The 16,108-nt window shown below is 46.1% G+C and overlaps 1 protein-coding gene across 2 annotated transcripts in view; it reads left to right on the top strand.

Annotated features, from left to right (window-relative positions):
• LOC110495961 (neuropilin-2) overlaps nucleotides 1-16,108 on the top strand; it is a 75,160-nt gene that overhangs the window by 19,203 nt on the left and 39,849 nt on the right. For both annotated transcript variants that reach the window (XM_036952470.1, XM_036952471.1), the window contains exons 3-6: nucleotides 2,921-3,102; nucleotides 9,488-9,718; nucleotides 11,432-11,587; nucleotides 11,983-12,152. In XM_036952470.1, coding sequence (XP_036808365.1) covers nucleotides 2,921-3,102; nucleotides 9,488-9,718; nucleotides 11,432-11,587; nucleotides 11,983-12,152 — 739 coding nt within the window. The remainder of the gene's footprint in view (nucleotides 1-2,920; nucleotides 3,103-9,487; nucleotides 9,719-11,431; nucleotides 11,588-11,982; nucleotides 12,153-16,108) is intronic.

The following is a 16,108-nucleotide window of genomic DNA, read 5'->3' as shown; positions in this document are numbered from 1 at the left end:
GATTTCTCTCCCAGCGTCTACTTAATATTTCAGAGGCACTTATGCCTTATTAGGCGTACATGAGGTGCATGAGGTGGCTCTATGCTAGGGAGACTAAGAAGCCTTACTTCCTTTTAGTGTCTGGGCCTCAGCCCTGTTGTTGACCACCAGCGCCGTATATAGCTGTGGTTGTTGAGCACTTTAGATTAAGAGTGAATGGTGGCAACAAATATATATATATGGTCCGTAATGGAAGCAACAGTCACACAAATTCATAGCCGTTTTCTTTTGTATACCACTCAAAATGGCATTTTGTCAATATAAACTACACAGTTAAGTTTGTGAGTGTAGATTACACCTGCCATGCCACTGTTCTAGGAACAGATATTTGCATTTTTTGTTGTTGTCAAGTGCAACACTCATCCCACAGAGTGGTGGAAGGGAACTAGACTGGACTCTGTTCTCAGTGGTGAGAGTCTGGGGCAAAGGTTTAGGCGAAATGGTTCTCACCCTAGTTATACCATGGTGTTTTCAGAGTGGTTGTGTGTGTCTCCCTCTCCCAGACACACTCACATGCAAGCGGACACACAGGCAAGCACGCACACCCGCGCATACACACACACTCCCAGGCTAGGCTGTCTGTCTGAGGGGATTGTCCCTGGCCTGGCGCCTGTAGGGAATGCACAGAGGTGGACGGAAGTCCCAGAAAAACAAGGAAGGTGTGGAAGGTAATTAGCAGGATCTGTTAGCAGTTGAGAGGATGAGAGGAGGATGAGGGGGAAGGAGTAGAGGAGAAAAGGCATGCCTGGACTGGTGCTGAACAACAGCCCCGAAGGACTTCCTTAAGTTTCCACCTCTCACCCCTTATGGGTTTCTTCTGGCCTCTATGGAGGGCTGGTGGAAACCATCATGGGTCCCAACAAGCAGGACTCCATAACCCATAAAGACCCCAGTCACATAGTGAGGGAGAAGGGGGGAGGGAAGGAGTCCGAAAAATGCAAGGTGAACTCTAATGGACTTGACTGGGACGAGTGTCTGTCTGTCTGTCTGTCTGCCTGCCTGCCTGCCTGCCTGCCTGCCTGCCTGCCTGTCTGTCTGCGCACATGTGGATGTGTGTGTGTGTGAGAGACTCCGTTCTGCCACTCGGCCAGCCTTCATACATGTATTCATCAGGGCCTGGGGAGACGGAGAGCTCAGGTCAATAATCACATCTGAGAAACACTCAGTCATCGCTTCTAATCCACGACAGGCGAGAGAGCCCACTCCCGAATCAATTAAAACCTAATTAGGCTCTCAGTTCCTTCTCAGGCCTTTTATCTTTTACGTACACACTGTAGTGTGTGTGTGTGTGTGTGTGTGTGTGTGTGTGTGTGTGTGTGTGTGTGTGTGTGTGTATTTGTCTTAAGCATGTGTCAGTTACAGCCAAAAAACACACATACTTTGTACACACACACACACACACTCATGGATTTCTAGTTTTCTAAGCTTAACCAAGGGAGCTCTGGAGTAATCCTCTTTTAATAGCCACCGTGATGTAGCATTCGATAGGAATGTGTGTGAATTGGATCAAGGCCCTCACATTAGTGTAGTTTGATCCTGGGCCTGTGCAGGTTTTTGTTCCAGCCCAGCAGAAACACACTTCACTCAACTCATCAACAAAATCATCAAGCCCTTGTTGAGTGTTTAGTGCTTGGCTGTAACAAATATGTGCACACCCTGTGAGGCTCCCAGAACAACCATTAACGGTCACTGATCTCCAGAGTCTATGTCAATCTAAACTTTCCTGCTCTCAATGACATTGTATGAGGCTGTATTATTTGTGTGTGTGTGTGTGCATGCGTGCTTTTGTGTTTGCGTGTCTGTGTGTGTGTGTGTGTGTGTGTGTGTGTGTGCTTGCACACGTGGGTCCAACACAGAACAGTGATCCAGTGCTGTGCTGAAGGCCGCTGAAGGCCTTTCATTGTAATGTTTCAACGGCTCTTGTTTTGACGGCTCCGTCACATATCCAGGGGAGTGTTGAGGGGGGACGCGTATTCATTATCCGTCCCAGGAAGTCCACTGTTTGCTCTGCACTCATATTTAGCCTCACGTTGAAGTGTTTGCCCTTTTTCCTTACAGGACAACCAGGGCTACAAGTTGATAAACAATTTGACATGAACAGTTGTATTCATGATTTTTGATTGACTAATGTCAATAGAGATATAAGGTCTGCCAAGCAAAAACCTGATAAAAAAAAAAGATCTGGGAAAAAAAAGTACAGATTGTTTGCTCACTGGGGAAATTAATATCCAACTAGTCAGTGACAACTGTGTGGAGTTTGTGACCGCAACTATGAGCTTATTACAATATTATAGACACTTTGTCCTGGGATTTCTTATGATCTTCTATGTAGAAGAACACACAGGCACCCGCACGCACATGCAAGAACACGCATTCTCAGGTATGCCCCTTTCCTAGCTTCTTAAGTGTCAGTGACTCGTTTCTGTTGAGTTGGCTAATTTTGGAGCGGCAGGTGGGATTTTTCCAAGTTTCCCCTCTCTCCTGTCTCTGAAATGACAGTTAAGAATTTGGGTTAGTTCAGGGAGGTCAATAGGTCTTAGGTCAAAGGTCATATGGACTAGAGTTCAATCACATTGAGCCCCAAAGCCGGTTCTTCTCTATTCTTCTCTTTGTCCTTGGTTTTAAGCTTGATTCATCCATTCAAGCATTCTACTGAAATCAATACATCCTTCTCGAAGCACCTTAAAATATACATTATTCAATAAATCCATAGGTAAGATGTCCATATTAGGACAGTCTTAGCTTTGATTAAACAGCTCTTCCTGAGACTAAGGCAACTCCTGCTGAGATTGAAACAATTCCCGAGGCTGTCCTAATATGGACGCCGCACATAAAAACATTTCAAGGATTTTTCAGGGAATTCTCTATGTCTCATTCCCAGGTATGATTTCATTGAGATCCGTGATGGTGGTTCGGACTCGGCTGAGCTGCTGGGTAAACACTGCAGTAACATCGCCCCCCCAGCCATCATCTCTTCTGGTACCGCCCTGCACATCAAGTTTGTCTCAGACTACGCCCACCAGGGGGCTGGCTTCTCACTCCGCTACGAGATCTTCAAGACAGGTAATCATCAAATGATGTCTGGCACCTCGTTATTGAGGCGTTTTTTGTGATTTTTATTTGTGTGTGTGTGTGTGGGGGGGGGGGGGTTCATGATCTTTAAGACAGGTGAGTGAATTCTCTAATTCTACCTGATGGCTCTTATTGGGGTGTTTTGATTGGATGTTGGTCGTGGGGGGGGGGCGATGTTATTGGTTGTGTGATTGGGACATTGATATTTGACTGGTTGCTGATAGGTTGAGATGGAGACATATGTAGAGAGGTTTTGGCCAATCTTAGATGGATGCCAAGTTGTTGCCTGCGAGCATTATATTTATTCAATAAAAATGTGTATTTAGAAACCTGTGGATTGCTATTGGTCAATATTGCCCATGAGGCGCTAACATGGCTTTCATCAAACCATATAATGTGATCTAAGTTCATCCTAATACATTTTTGGGTTGAAACCACAATGGCCAAACTCTCCAATGGGTGGCCACAACTAGCCTTGTGGAACGGTTGGATGGTTGACTGAGTTCTTGCTATGGATGCCTTGGGCAGAAGGACCTATGATGACCTTCACCTTCATGTGGCGGAGTCTACCTCACACACGCACACCCATACACACACTCACTCACCTCGCAAACTCACACACACCCATACACACACTCACTCACCTCGCAAACTCACACACACCCATACACACACTCACTCACCTCGCAAACTCACACACACCCCGACCAATTAACTTCAAAAGAGGCAGGGAGGAAAATAAACATGGTTTTACAGGAAAGAGGGGAAAAAAAGCCTGAACTCTTTTCATCCTGTCTGAAAAGCATCTCAGGAATGCCTCTTTTAACTGGCCTGGGATCTGCTTCATCTAGAGGGGGGGAATGGGGGGGGGGGGTGATGGAGAGAGGTTACAGGCTGTATAGGGAGATGATGAGGAGGGAAGGGTGAGGAGGAGGGGGCAGAATGGGCGAGGGTGATTGAGAGGGGCTACAGGCGGTGGGGAGATGATTACTGGGAGAGGGAGGGGGAGAGGGTGAGGATGGGTTGGGATTTGAGTTTAACGACGGTGCTGGTGGTGGTAGTGCATAAGAGGAAGTGTACTTGACATACAGTACACTTGCGGTAGTGTGCTGATTCACTGTACTGAGCTATACTGATACACTCTGTACTGAGCTGTGCTTTGCTTGTAAGATCCCATTGACATTGATTTGTTTGGGTGGGATTCAGGTAGTAGTGCCTCCTCTGTTTCAAAACGTTTTTAAACGTGATTTGAAAAACAACTGTTTTGAACGTGGCCCAGTTTTGTCATTTAGCTCTGTTACCAAGGCCACCAGCACAATGATATGATGATGTGATAGGCCTAATATTATACACACATACACACACTCACTCTGTAACAGAATAGATGGGTATGCTGTTGCCATGGTTTTAACAAGAGCCTGCTATGCATTTGGGGTGCAAAAACAATGGTATGCGTGTGTAGGGGCATATTTATGTCTGTGTGATATGTGTTCGTGGGTGGTTACAGTGTGCTTGGGCGTTAGACGATTCTGTTTGTGCCTATGTAGGCGTATAGATGTGTTTCTGTGCGAGAGAGATCGACACGCAGAGCATCTGTTTTGGAGTGCAGTCTTCTCTCCTTTTGCATCCTACACCCATCTCGGTTGTTTATTTTAACAAGTCAGCATCGGGCCAAATAGTTCCGCAAACCCCAGTAGTTTACGAGTTCTGGGAGAAGATTAGAGACTGCCAGGCACAACCCCGCAGTGGGAGAGCTGTTGTTTATTTACAATGATGTTTGTGCATGAGGGATGTGTGTTCTCGTCTTCTTTGTGTGCACTTGCAGTGTGTGTGCGCGCGCGTGTGTGTACATGCTCTAGTCCGTATGTGTTTTGAAGGAGGGCGTCACTAGTGGAGATATGATCTTAGGTCAATACACAGCTTGGAGGTGTGTCTGTCCGGCTGGCGGTTGTCCTCAGCCAGAGCCTGACCCTTTTCAGTCCTACTTTCGCTGCTGATCAGGGTTGTGTTCATTAGGGCACACAATGGAAAACGTTTCAAAATAGTTTGCAACTGAAACTAAAATCAGTGTTTCTTATTGGGAAAGTCCAGGTAATAGTCCCTTCCTGTTTCAGTCTGTCTTCTTCCGTTTGGTGCCAAATGAACATGACCCTGCAGTATATCTCTTCTCTTCTCCTAGACTGCCATCAGCACCCAGGGTTAATGATGTATGTTGTAGCTAAGTAAGCAGAGTGTGTGTGTGTGTGTGTGTGTGTGTGTGTGTGTGTGTGTGTGTGTGTGTGTGTGTGTGTGTGTGTGTGTGTGTGTGTGTGTGTGTGTGTGTGTGTGTGTGTGTGTGTGCAGACATGGATATGTGTTTGTGTATACTGTGCCCACTTTCCTATGTTCAGTGCCGATAATGGATACAGGGATAATAAACAGCAATAAGATATTTGACTTCTCACCCTTAACTGTATTCCCAAATCCCTTTTTCCCTGAGCCCCCATCCCATCCCCCTGAGGGAACGTGTGCCCCAAAACAACAACCCAAACCCACCCCACCCCCATCCCACACCCACGCACCATAACCCCACAGTAGTGAATGTGCACCCACTGCCCTCCCTCCCCCCGTTATGGTTGTGCCCTACTTTCCTCACACACACTGGCGTACTAACCCCTCTTACCAAACCAGCCCCCCACTCCGCCCCCTGTCACGTGACTCTGTTACTGTGACGCTGTTACCACGGCTAGTACGGGAAGACTTCCCGCCAAGCGACCTCCTCTGGCCTCTAGCACTAGCAGAACCAATCGTGATTCATCTTTCTGCGATTCCCCTTGGGGTCATGGTCGTTCCCCCCTAACCCGGTCTGTCAGGTCACCTTTGGAATGTAGTGGAATGTCGCCTAGATTGACCAGGGTGACTGACCTGGCTGTGACCCCTTCCTAACCAATGGTCGTGCGAGCATACATGCACGCGTAAATAGACTGCGGTGTCTTAACTTGCCAAGCTGTGGTACGCTCACAATGTTGTTTAGCTTTTCTTGCCCCCCCCCTTCCAGACACACACAAACAACACACACGCCTCAATTGTATTTCCGTGAAACCCTTAAGTTGACTCCGGCGAGAGTAGGCTGTGAGACAGAGAAAGAGAGAAAGATGGAGAGCGAGAGGAAGAGAGTGTTAAATAGGTTGTAATGTGCAACAGACGGGCGCAAATGTGGAGGTGAACTCTCACAGCATGAGGTGCATGAGGAGAGGGAGAGGAAGACGAAAAAAGGAGGAGGGGGAAGAGGGCGAATGAACAGACTGCGCATCCCTCCTAGGGATGGGGGGGGGGGGGGGGGGGGGATGAAGGAATGGAGCGTGGGAGGGAGGGGGGATTCCCTGACACAACATGGGCAGAGACTACTCCGTCAGGCACTCGAGCGGAAAGCGCCGACGCGTTTCTACCCAGCAACTCACCCACTCCCCCCTCCTCAACCCCCCCGCCGGCAGACAGCTCTTGCCAAATGGCTGCTCGTGGTGAAATGTGCAAGCCAGGCGAGTGGCTGCTGTGCCAGACGTGTGTGTGTGTGTGTGTGTGTGTGTGTGTGTGTGTGTGTGTGTGTGTGTGTGTGTGTGTGTGTGAGGGTCTTGTTTTTGGAATGTTCATATACTTGAACTAATAAGGACTAACAAAAGGGAGAGTACTCATGCATACACACCATCTCTCACACACACGCCACACACATATCTGGCATGTGACGATGTGAGCGTGCGAGACGGGTGGTAACACACTAGTATAGACATGCAATGGTGTGATTGAAGCCCTCTTTCTTCTGCCTGGGTAACAGTCTAGTGCACCCTGACCCAGTATTGAGGATAACAGGGCCAGTGTGTCTCACACAACATGCTGAGGCTTACCACACACACACACACACACACACACACTGAGGCACACTTGCATTCACAAACACATACCCTGTCTATCATAAACCACAAACCTATGTAGAATGCAGTATGCGTTTTCATTCAATCACACACACTGGCACACTTTCATAGTGTCACGCATGTTCTTCTACACAAACACACACACAGCATTCCCTATTCAGTGAGGGGCAGTCAATGAGCAGTAGTAGCCTCCCGGGTGGCGCAGTGGTCTAGGCTCTGTCGCAGCCGGCCACGATCGGGAGGCCCAATTGTCAGGGTTAGGGAGGGTTTGGCCGGCAGGGATGTCCTTGTCTCATCACGCACTCGTGACACCTGTGGCGGACCGGGCACAGTGCACACTGACCAGGTCGCCAGGTGTACAGTGTTTCCTCTGACACATTGGTGCGGCTGGCTTCTGGGTTGGTTGTGCATTGTGTCAAGAAGCTGTGCGGCTAGGTTGGGTTGTGTTTCGGAGGGCGCATGGCTCTCGACCTTCGCCTATCCCGAGTCCGTACGGGAGTTGCGGCGATGAGACAAGACTGTAACTACCAATTGGATACCATGAAATTGTGTAAAAAAAACATACAAATTTAAATAAGCCTTCTCCTGGACTTGTTGTTTGTGAGTGCGTGTCCTCTCTTCCTGCGGTGAAAGGCAGCAGTCCCCATCTCCATGAGGTCTATAAAAGTGTGTCGGCATAGTGACAGGTTAAGGCAGGCATCACACTGGCCTTGTCTCTACTCGTTAAACGAGAGGGTCTGACTGACCAATGGAGGCACAGGAGACACACACACCCACACATACATGTACACATGCACGGATGGACAACACACATGCGCAAGCACACACGCACACACACACACACACACACACACACAGACCTTTGGAGACACATAGTGAGAACATTCAAACACTACACGTGGTGATGGTTGTTGTGATGTGGTTGAAGTACGGTCACACAAGGTCAAATCCAACCTTTGCTTTAGGATTCACCAAAATGTGTAGAGTCTGTTTGCTGTTGCTTATCCCATTCTTGTAAGGGCGTTCGTCTGTAGGAGGAAGAGAAGCGGACCAAAGCGCAGCGTGGTGGTTATTCATGTTTTAATAAATCACTACACATGAACAAACTAACAAAAACAAGAAATGTGAAAACGCAAAACAGTCCTATCCTGTGACAACAAACACAGTGACAGGAACAATCACCCACAAACACACAGTGAAACCCAGGCTACCTAAGTATGATTCTCAATCAGAGACAACTAATGACACCTGCCTCTGATTGAGAACCATACTAGGCCGAAAACATAGAAATGCCCCAAAACATAGAAAAACAAACATAGACTGCCCACCCAACTCACGCCCTGACCATACTAAATAAATACAAAACAACAGAAATAGAGGTCAGAACGTGACAATTCTATTCCTTTCCCTGCCTCTTGCTCTTTGCTGCTCTTTCTGCATGCCCCTCACAGAATCATTGCTATGTGCTGCTGGTAGAGCTTGTCTGTGTATTCACAGCTTGCATGTTGTAAGTATGCATATACGTGTGTGACCCAGCAATGTTTTGAATAACAAGAGAGAGAGAGAGAGAGACAGAGCGAGAGGGTGAGAGGTGGGAATACAGAGAGTTTGGGGATTGTAAGGCGCAGGTATATATATGATCCGTGCTTCGAATAAACGAGAGAGCGAGAGAGACATGCACATCACAAATCATTAATGAGCACGTCCATAAACACTCAGTAACTCAGGGGGAAGTTTATATGGGAGGCACATCTGTCGGAGAGCTCAAGGTGAGCCGCCCAGGGCGTATAAATCTGCATAGCTAATGAGCTGCCGACACGCCGGGCCGCTTAGCGAGCTTACACTCGTTTGTTTTGGCATGTGTTTTTCTTTTCTCTTCTTTTTTTTAAAGCAAGGGAGTAAATGCAGAGCTTCCTGGGCTGTGGGTTGTGGTGACGGTTATGAGGTTTATGATGAGGCATGTGTGTGTCAAAGGTCAAATGGGGGTGCTTATATTTGTCCTGTTTCGCTGCATGTAGAAGAAGGGTAACCTGTACGAGTGTGAAGTGTGAAATGGAAATGTGTTTTTTTTATTTTTAATATCCCAACCCCCTCCTGAGACACCCTCGGAGAGTGGAGTCATAGCCAGGGATCTGCCATTATTGACGGCGACCCTGAAGCAATTAGGGTTAAGTACCTTGTTCAAGGGCACATTGACAGATTTTTCACCTAGTCAGCTCGGAACCAGCGACCTTTTCGGGTTACTTGCCCAACACTCTTAACCACTAGGGTGCCTGCCACTCTGTGTGTGTGAGAGGGTGCGTGCATGCGTGTGTATGTGAATGTGTGTTACACAATGAACTGCAACTGGATTCTATTATCGCTGTCTTGCAGTGACAAATGTATTTTCTTTCAAAAAAAATACCCTACTAGTAAAAAAATATGATTGCTTTTCTGTGGTAAATTGCTCATGTCTGTGTTCTCCATAGGATCGGAATTCTGTTTCCGGAATTTCACAAGTCCTTCCGGAGTGATCGAGTCCCCCGGCTTCCCTGACAAGTACCCCCACAACCTGGAATGTTCTTACATCATCATAACTCCGCCCCACATGGACGTGACCCTGACCTTCTTGACCTTTGACCTGGAGAACGATCCCCTGCTGTCAGGAGAGGGAGACTGCAAGTACGACTGGCTGGACGTGTGGGACGGGCTGCCCCAGGGTGAGTGCTTACCAGACACATACACGCACACATGTCTACACACGCATTCAACACATACACTTTCATACACACACACACACACATACACACCATAAGAGGTACCTGCATGTATTTGAACACAAACACACACATACACACACACGTCATCTACAATACCTCAATGAAGCTTTTCCTGCAGCCTTTGTCTCAATAACAATCCCGGAACTAGCCCATTCCTGCATTAGCCATTCTACACCTCCCAGGACTTTCCCATGACCTGTTTCCCATTCATCCCCTTCATCACGCCTACTTTGCCCCACTTCCCCCTCGCTTCAATCTGCCCTTATCACACAGCACTTTCTTTCTGTTTAGGAATAGGGAGTATGGTGAAGTTGCCCCTAGATGCTGTTCTTGGGTCAGTTTTGCATTTTTCTCACAAATAGTTAAGGTTAGGATTGGGGGAAGGGGAGCTAATCCTATATCTGTACCTAGGGGAAACTTCACACTGAAGCGAGAGTGAGAGTGCAGTGTACGAGGGGTATCGGTTGCCGTGGCGGTGAGGCGCCTGTGGGCGGAGTTACATAATGCACCATAGCTACATGCTAGTGGTATCAGGAGAGATCGGGAAAGGAAGGGAAGGGGAACACTAGTGGGAGAAAGCTCTGGAGAGCGGTCATCAAAGAGCTTCGTATCTACCGCTGGGGCTGGGAGCAAGATGATGTTCGGTTAGTAGAGAGGAGAATTTTGACTCTCACTTGCTCAAATATTTTAAACTTGAAATGGCGGCCCCAATACAACAGCTTCAATACCTCCTCGCTTAGGGCCAAACTACTCCCATTTTCAATGTGGTTTAAATGGTTGGGTCAATCACACAAGCTTAATAGAGATTCATCTTGGGAGCAGTGTACTTTTGTATTACCTGACCCATGTGGGAATTACATTACATTTACAGACTAAAACTATACATAATAAAACTAAAGCATTGGGCTCAGAGAAGAGAGACAATATTCATTGAAATGCATTGAAATTCCAATTTAAGAATAGTTTTTTTTGAGCAAGGGATTTTTCGTTACTTGAATGAAGAACGTCAAATGACTTCCTTGATTGACTGAATTGAAATGGAATTGAGCCCGACCCCATCAAGCACATTAGTCGAAACACTGAAGAGTCTTTAGATCTGAAGGAAAGGAATGGAAAACTGATTTGGGGAATCTTCCAGAACGTTGTGTGTGTGTCTGTAATCCTGGGGAGCTGGGTGGGATTGGGTGAGTTTGAGAAGATTGGGTGACAGCAGGGTATAATCTAAAGTCTGCCCCCACAGTGGGTCTTAATCCCAGCCTAAACCACACGAGAGGGAGAGTCTCATGCTGAGACACAGACTTTCAGCCTTTTCATTAGTTGCTTACTCCAGTTTAAGCCTATTTCTGGACTAAAAAGCACTTTCAATGGAGATGCTCACATTCCCTAAAATACACTGATGCTAATAAAACATGTTAAATCCTGAAATAAATATGTAAAGAAATAGGAAACACGTCCGAGTTCACTTTTTTTGCAGGTGTGTAGGAATCCTTTGATGATATCGAAAAAACGTGCAAGTTTTTATTTTATTTTATGAAATAGATACATTAAAAGTTCTAACAGGTATTTTCGTCAGTTTTTGTCAAACACTGAAAACATCCTGTACATGTTGCACGAAGATCCCTCCTAACTGTTTGTGTCTGTCTGGGTTTCTAGTGGGCCCTCTGATTGGTCGTTACTGTGGTACTAAGATTCCTCCTGAGATCAAGTCGTCGTCTGGTCTACTGTCTCTCTCCTTCCACACGGACATGGCTGTGGCCAAAGACGGCTTCTCAGCCCGCTACAACATGACGCACAAAGAAGTCAGTGACAGTAAGTAGCCCAACCCCTCTGACTCTGTCCGTCCGTCTGTCTCTCGTTTTCTCATTCTCCTGTTCTCGCATTCTATATATATATTCTATTTTTCTCTCTCTCTCTCTCTCTCTCTCTCTCTCTCTCTCCTTCCATCTCTCTCTCCCTCTACCATTCTATATGTGTCCTATAGTCTGCATAGTCACGTTCTATCTCTACCTCTCTTGATCTCCCTTTCACTCCCTCTTCTCTCTCTTTCTTTCCCTCTCCCCAACCTCTCTCTCTCTCCACCCTCTGGTCTCTCCCCCCTCTAACTCTGGTCCCCCTCTTTCCCCCAAACTCCCTGTCTCCTAACCACACCCTCCCTCACCTGGCCCTTTTCTCTCAATTCCCCCTCCCCCCCCCTCTCTCCACAGCGTTCCACTGCAGCACAGCGTTTGGTCTGGAGTCAGGAAAGATTTCGGATGACCAGATCTCAGCCTCGTCCTCCTTCTACGACGGCCGCTGGTCCCCACGCCAGGCCAGGCTCAACAACATCGACAACGCCTGGACACCCAGCGAGGACAGCACCAAGGAGTACATCCAGGTCAGACAGTCAAAAAGAGACATAGCGAGAGACACACACACACACACACACACACACACACACACACACACACACACACACACACACACACACACACACACACCACACACACAAACAATCAAACACTGTTTTGATAATATTCAGTGTGCGGAGCGGATGCAGGATGCTATCTGTCACTTGATAGATTATTTTGCTACTCAGGAATGCGCTGTTAGCAGTGGAAGAGTGTGCCATTGATTTTTACCTCCTCTCCCTTATGCCGCTCTTCCTCCCCAACAGCAGCCTCATAGGGCCTGGCAGCACTCCCCACTGTCTTTGTGACAGATGGACATAGGTCTAGACATCACTGTCAGGTTAAGAGCTATCTATGGGGGTATATGACTTAAAGGAGTGCAGGATCTGCATAGTTCCTTCATATCTCTATTGTACCAATAACCTTACCTACTACGTCTCTCGTTCTCTCTCTGTGCCTGGAAAAATGGAGGAAGGTAGAATATAATAAAATTGAATCAAATAAATAGATACTTTATTGTCATCTATTTGTAATAAATGGAAATGTATCTTCTGCTTCATCTGAAATGTATCTCATTATTTCAATCTCTGCCCCTCTCTTCCCCCTTCTACCTCTCCCCTCTCTCTCTCTCTCTCTCTCTCTCTCTCTCTCTCCCTCTCTCTCTCTCTCTCTCTCTCTCTCTCTCTCTCTCTCTCTCTCTCTCTCTCTCTCTCTCTCTCTCTCTCTCTCTCGGAGTGCATGCTGGGAGTGAGTCGTCAAGCAGGAGTGATTGTGAGAACGAATGGAATTTCTTTTCACTCTATTGGGTTTTGGTATGTACATATATATATATTGATTAGTTTAGTTGTTTTAAGGGTATATTGTTTAACTATCACTAAGCACGTATAGGGGTGGTGGGATCTTTGAGGTTGGTTTTTCGCGAGGGCACAACCAGCGGGTGGGGCTGGTTGCAATGGCCACTCGCGGAAATGTAGAGTTTGAAAAACTTAGTCGGAGGCATGGAGTAAAAATTCCTGCTGCGGCTGGGTGTTCAGTGGAAGAATGTAGCTTGGCTGTGGGTGCTATCATTGGGTATGATAGCATTAAATCAGCCTCAAGGATGAATAGCGCTGTAGTGATATTCTTAGATTCAATTGAAAAGGTGAATAAGATAGTTGAGAGGGGTGTTGTGTTGCGGGAGACACAGACGCCGGTATTTCCGCTTATGAATCCTGCGAAGAAAGTTATGCTTTCTAACGTGCCACCATTTGTTAGAGATGAAGTGTTAGAGCGAGAGTTATCTCGCCATGGTCAAATCGTATCTACAATAAAGAAGGTTCTTTTTGGATGCAAATCTCCGTTGTTGAAACATGTCGTGTCTCATAGGAGACAAGTGCATATGATTTTAAAAAAGGAAGGAGATGAACTGAATTTAGCGTTTAGTTTTAAGATTGATGGATTTGATTATGTCTTTTATGCATCTACTGAATCAATGAAATGTTTTGGATGTGGAAGAGAGGGGCATTTGGTGCGTAATTGTCCCGAGAATGAACGCGCTGAGCCTGGTAGTAGCTTTAGTGCGGGTGCAACTAACGTACCACAGCGAAGGGATGAAAATACTACAGGTGTAGGGGAAGAGAGAAGGTGGGCAGATGTGGTTGGAAAAGTAGGAGAGGAAGGCATTGTGGATACGGGGGCAATTGTGGTAGATCAGAACAAAGAGGGAGGGGAAACACTAGGTGAGATTGCGACTGCCGTCGCTGAGGTGGTGCTGGAAAATGAAATTGGAGGTCAAGAGGAGATTGAAATAACGGAAAAAGAAGCGGATGTTTTCAAAATACCGAGGAGTAAAAGGAAGAATTTAAGGGGTGGTGAAGGGTCTAATTCTAAGAGAAAGGTAGAGATGGATAAATCAGGTGAAGATGAACAGGTTGTAGAGATGGGGTTTTCTTCTGGGGAGGATAGCGAGAGTGAGTCATCTGACGCGTCACAACAATATAGTGAGATAGATGGGGTGGAAGGGAGGTATGGGATCGAGAAGATACGTCAATTTCTGAAGTTGACAAAAGGGAAGAAATATATGCAGGATTACAATGTAACTGATTTTTTCCCTGAACGTGAATTGTTTATTGAATCAGCAAAGTTTCTGATGTCAAAAATTACAGGGGGAGGTTTGAAAAGCCCTGAAATTGCTAGACTCAAGAAAGTGGTCACGAGAGTAATAAGTGATGCAAATTCTAAAGAAAATGAAAGAGTTCAGTTGCAGTTTTAACTCTGTAAAGAGATGTGGTGGCTGTATCTTCCTCTGTATTTTTTTCTTATCCATGAGCAGTTTTAAGATCTCTTCTTTAAACGTAAATGGGGCAAGAGATGTTAAAAAAAGAGCCATGGTGTATGAGTTAATGAGGGGAAAGGGAAGTGACATAATTTTTCTACAAGAAACGCATAGTAATTTGGAAAATGAAGTTATGTGGCAACAGGAGTGGGGGGGGACAGTGGTGTGTAGTCATAAAAACTCAAAAAGTGGGGGTGTGGTTATCTTGTTCTCAAAAGGGTTTTTGCCTTTGTCATATGAGGTTGAAGAGGTAGTTGAGGGGAGGTTATTAAAAGTTAGAGCAAGGTATGAAAACATCAATATGTGTCTGATAAATGTATATGCCCCAGTGGTGACAGTTGAGAGGGTATGTTTTTTAGAGACATTATCAAATACCATTGAGAAATGTAACAAAGAAGATTATTTGTTTATTGCTGGGGATTTTAACTGCACAGTTAGCGATTTAGATAGAAATCACCAAGAACCTCATATAGCCTCAAGGACGTTTTTAAAACGCCTTATTGTAACAAATGAACTGTGTGATATTTGGCGGAGTCAACATGAAGGAACAAGGCAGTACACCTGGGCGCATGTGAGAGAGAACATCATCTCTATGGCCAGGTTAGATAGGTTTTATGTTTTTGAGCATCAATCTCAGGTCTGTAAATCAAGTGTGATAACTCCAGTGGGATTTTCTGATCATTGTTTAATAACAGAGGTGGTGTTCATTAACGATGTAAAACCTAAAAGCGCATACTGGCATTTTAATATAACTTTATTGAGTGATGCTCACTTCAGGAAATGTTTCAGTATTTTTTGGGAGAGGTGGAGGGCTCAAAAGGCCAGTTTTGTATCCCTTCAACAATGGTGGGATATAGGGAAAATACAGATTCAACAATTTTGTAATCAATACACGAGGAATGTCACCAAGGATATCACCAGATCAATGAAAGCCCTAGAGATTGAAATAGTGGAACTCATGACGTTGGTTGAGACCACAGGAGATCGAGGCCATACTCAGGCCCTCAAGAGGAGAAAAGCTGCATTGGCAGATCTGCTGGGTATCAGAGCACAGGGGGCACTGGTGAGAAGTACATTTCAGGGCATATCTGAAATGGATGCCTCATCCAAATTTTTCTTTGGTTTAGAGAAAAAGAATGGACAAAGAAAAATTATTCATTGTCTCAAATCAGCTGTTGGACAAGAGCTCACTAGCCCTAGTGAAATCAGAAAGAGGGCAGTAGAGTTCTATGCTGAGCTCTACAAGTGTGAGTACAAAGAGGACAAAACAGTGACACAGCAGTTCTTTGATGGGCTCCCAAAGGTGCCTGCAGAAGCTCAGGTTGAGCTTGAGCAACCATTGTCTTTGCAGGATTTATACACTGCATTAAAAGGCATGGAAAATGGAAGGGCACCAGGCATTGATGGGCTTCCCGTTGACTTTTTTAAGTCTTTTTGGGCTATGTTGGGAGAGGATTGGTTAGAAGTAGCTAATGATAGTTTAACCGGAGGGTTACTACCAATAAGCTGCAGAAGGGCTGTCCTCACCCTACTGCCTAAAAAGGGTGACCTGAGGGAGGTGAAGAACTGGAGGCCGGTGGCTTTATTGTGTACTGATTATAAAATATTGTCAAAGGCTTTGTCCAACAG

This window comes from Oncorhynchus mykiss, chromosome 18 (genome assembly GCF_013265735.2).
Source record: "Oncorhynchus mykiss isolate Arlee chromosome 18, USDA_OmykA_1.1, whole genome shotgun sequence".
NCBI classification, from domain to species: domain Eukaryota; kingdom Metazoa; phylum Chordata; class Actinopteri; order Salmoniformes; family Salmonidae; genus Oncorhynchus; species Oncorhynchus mykiss.
This window is presented reverse-complemented; position numbering and strand designations above follow the sequence as displayed.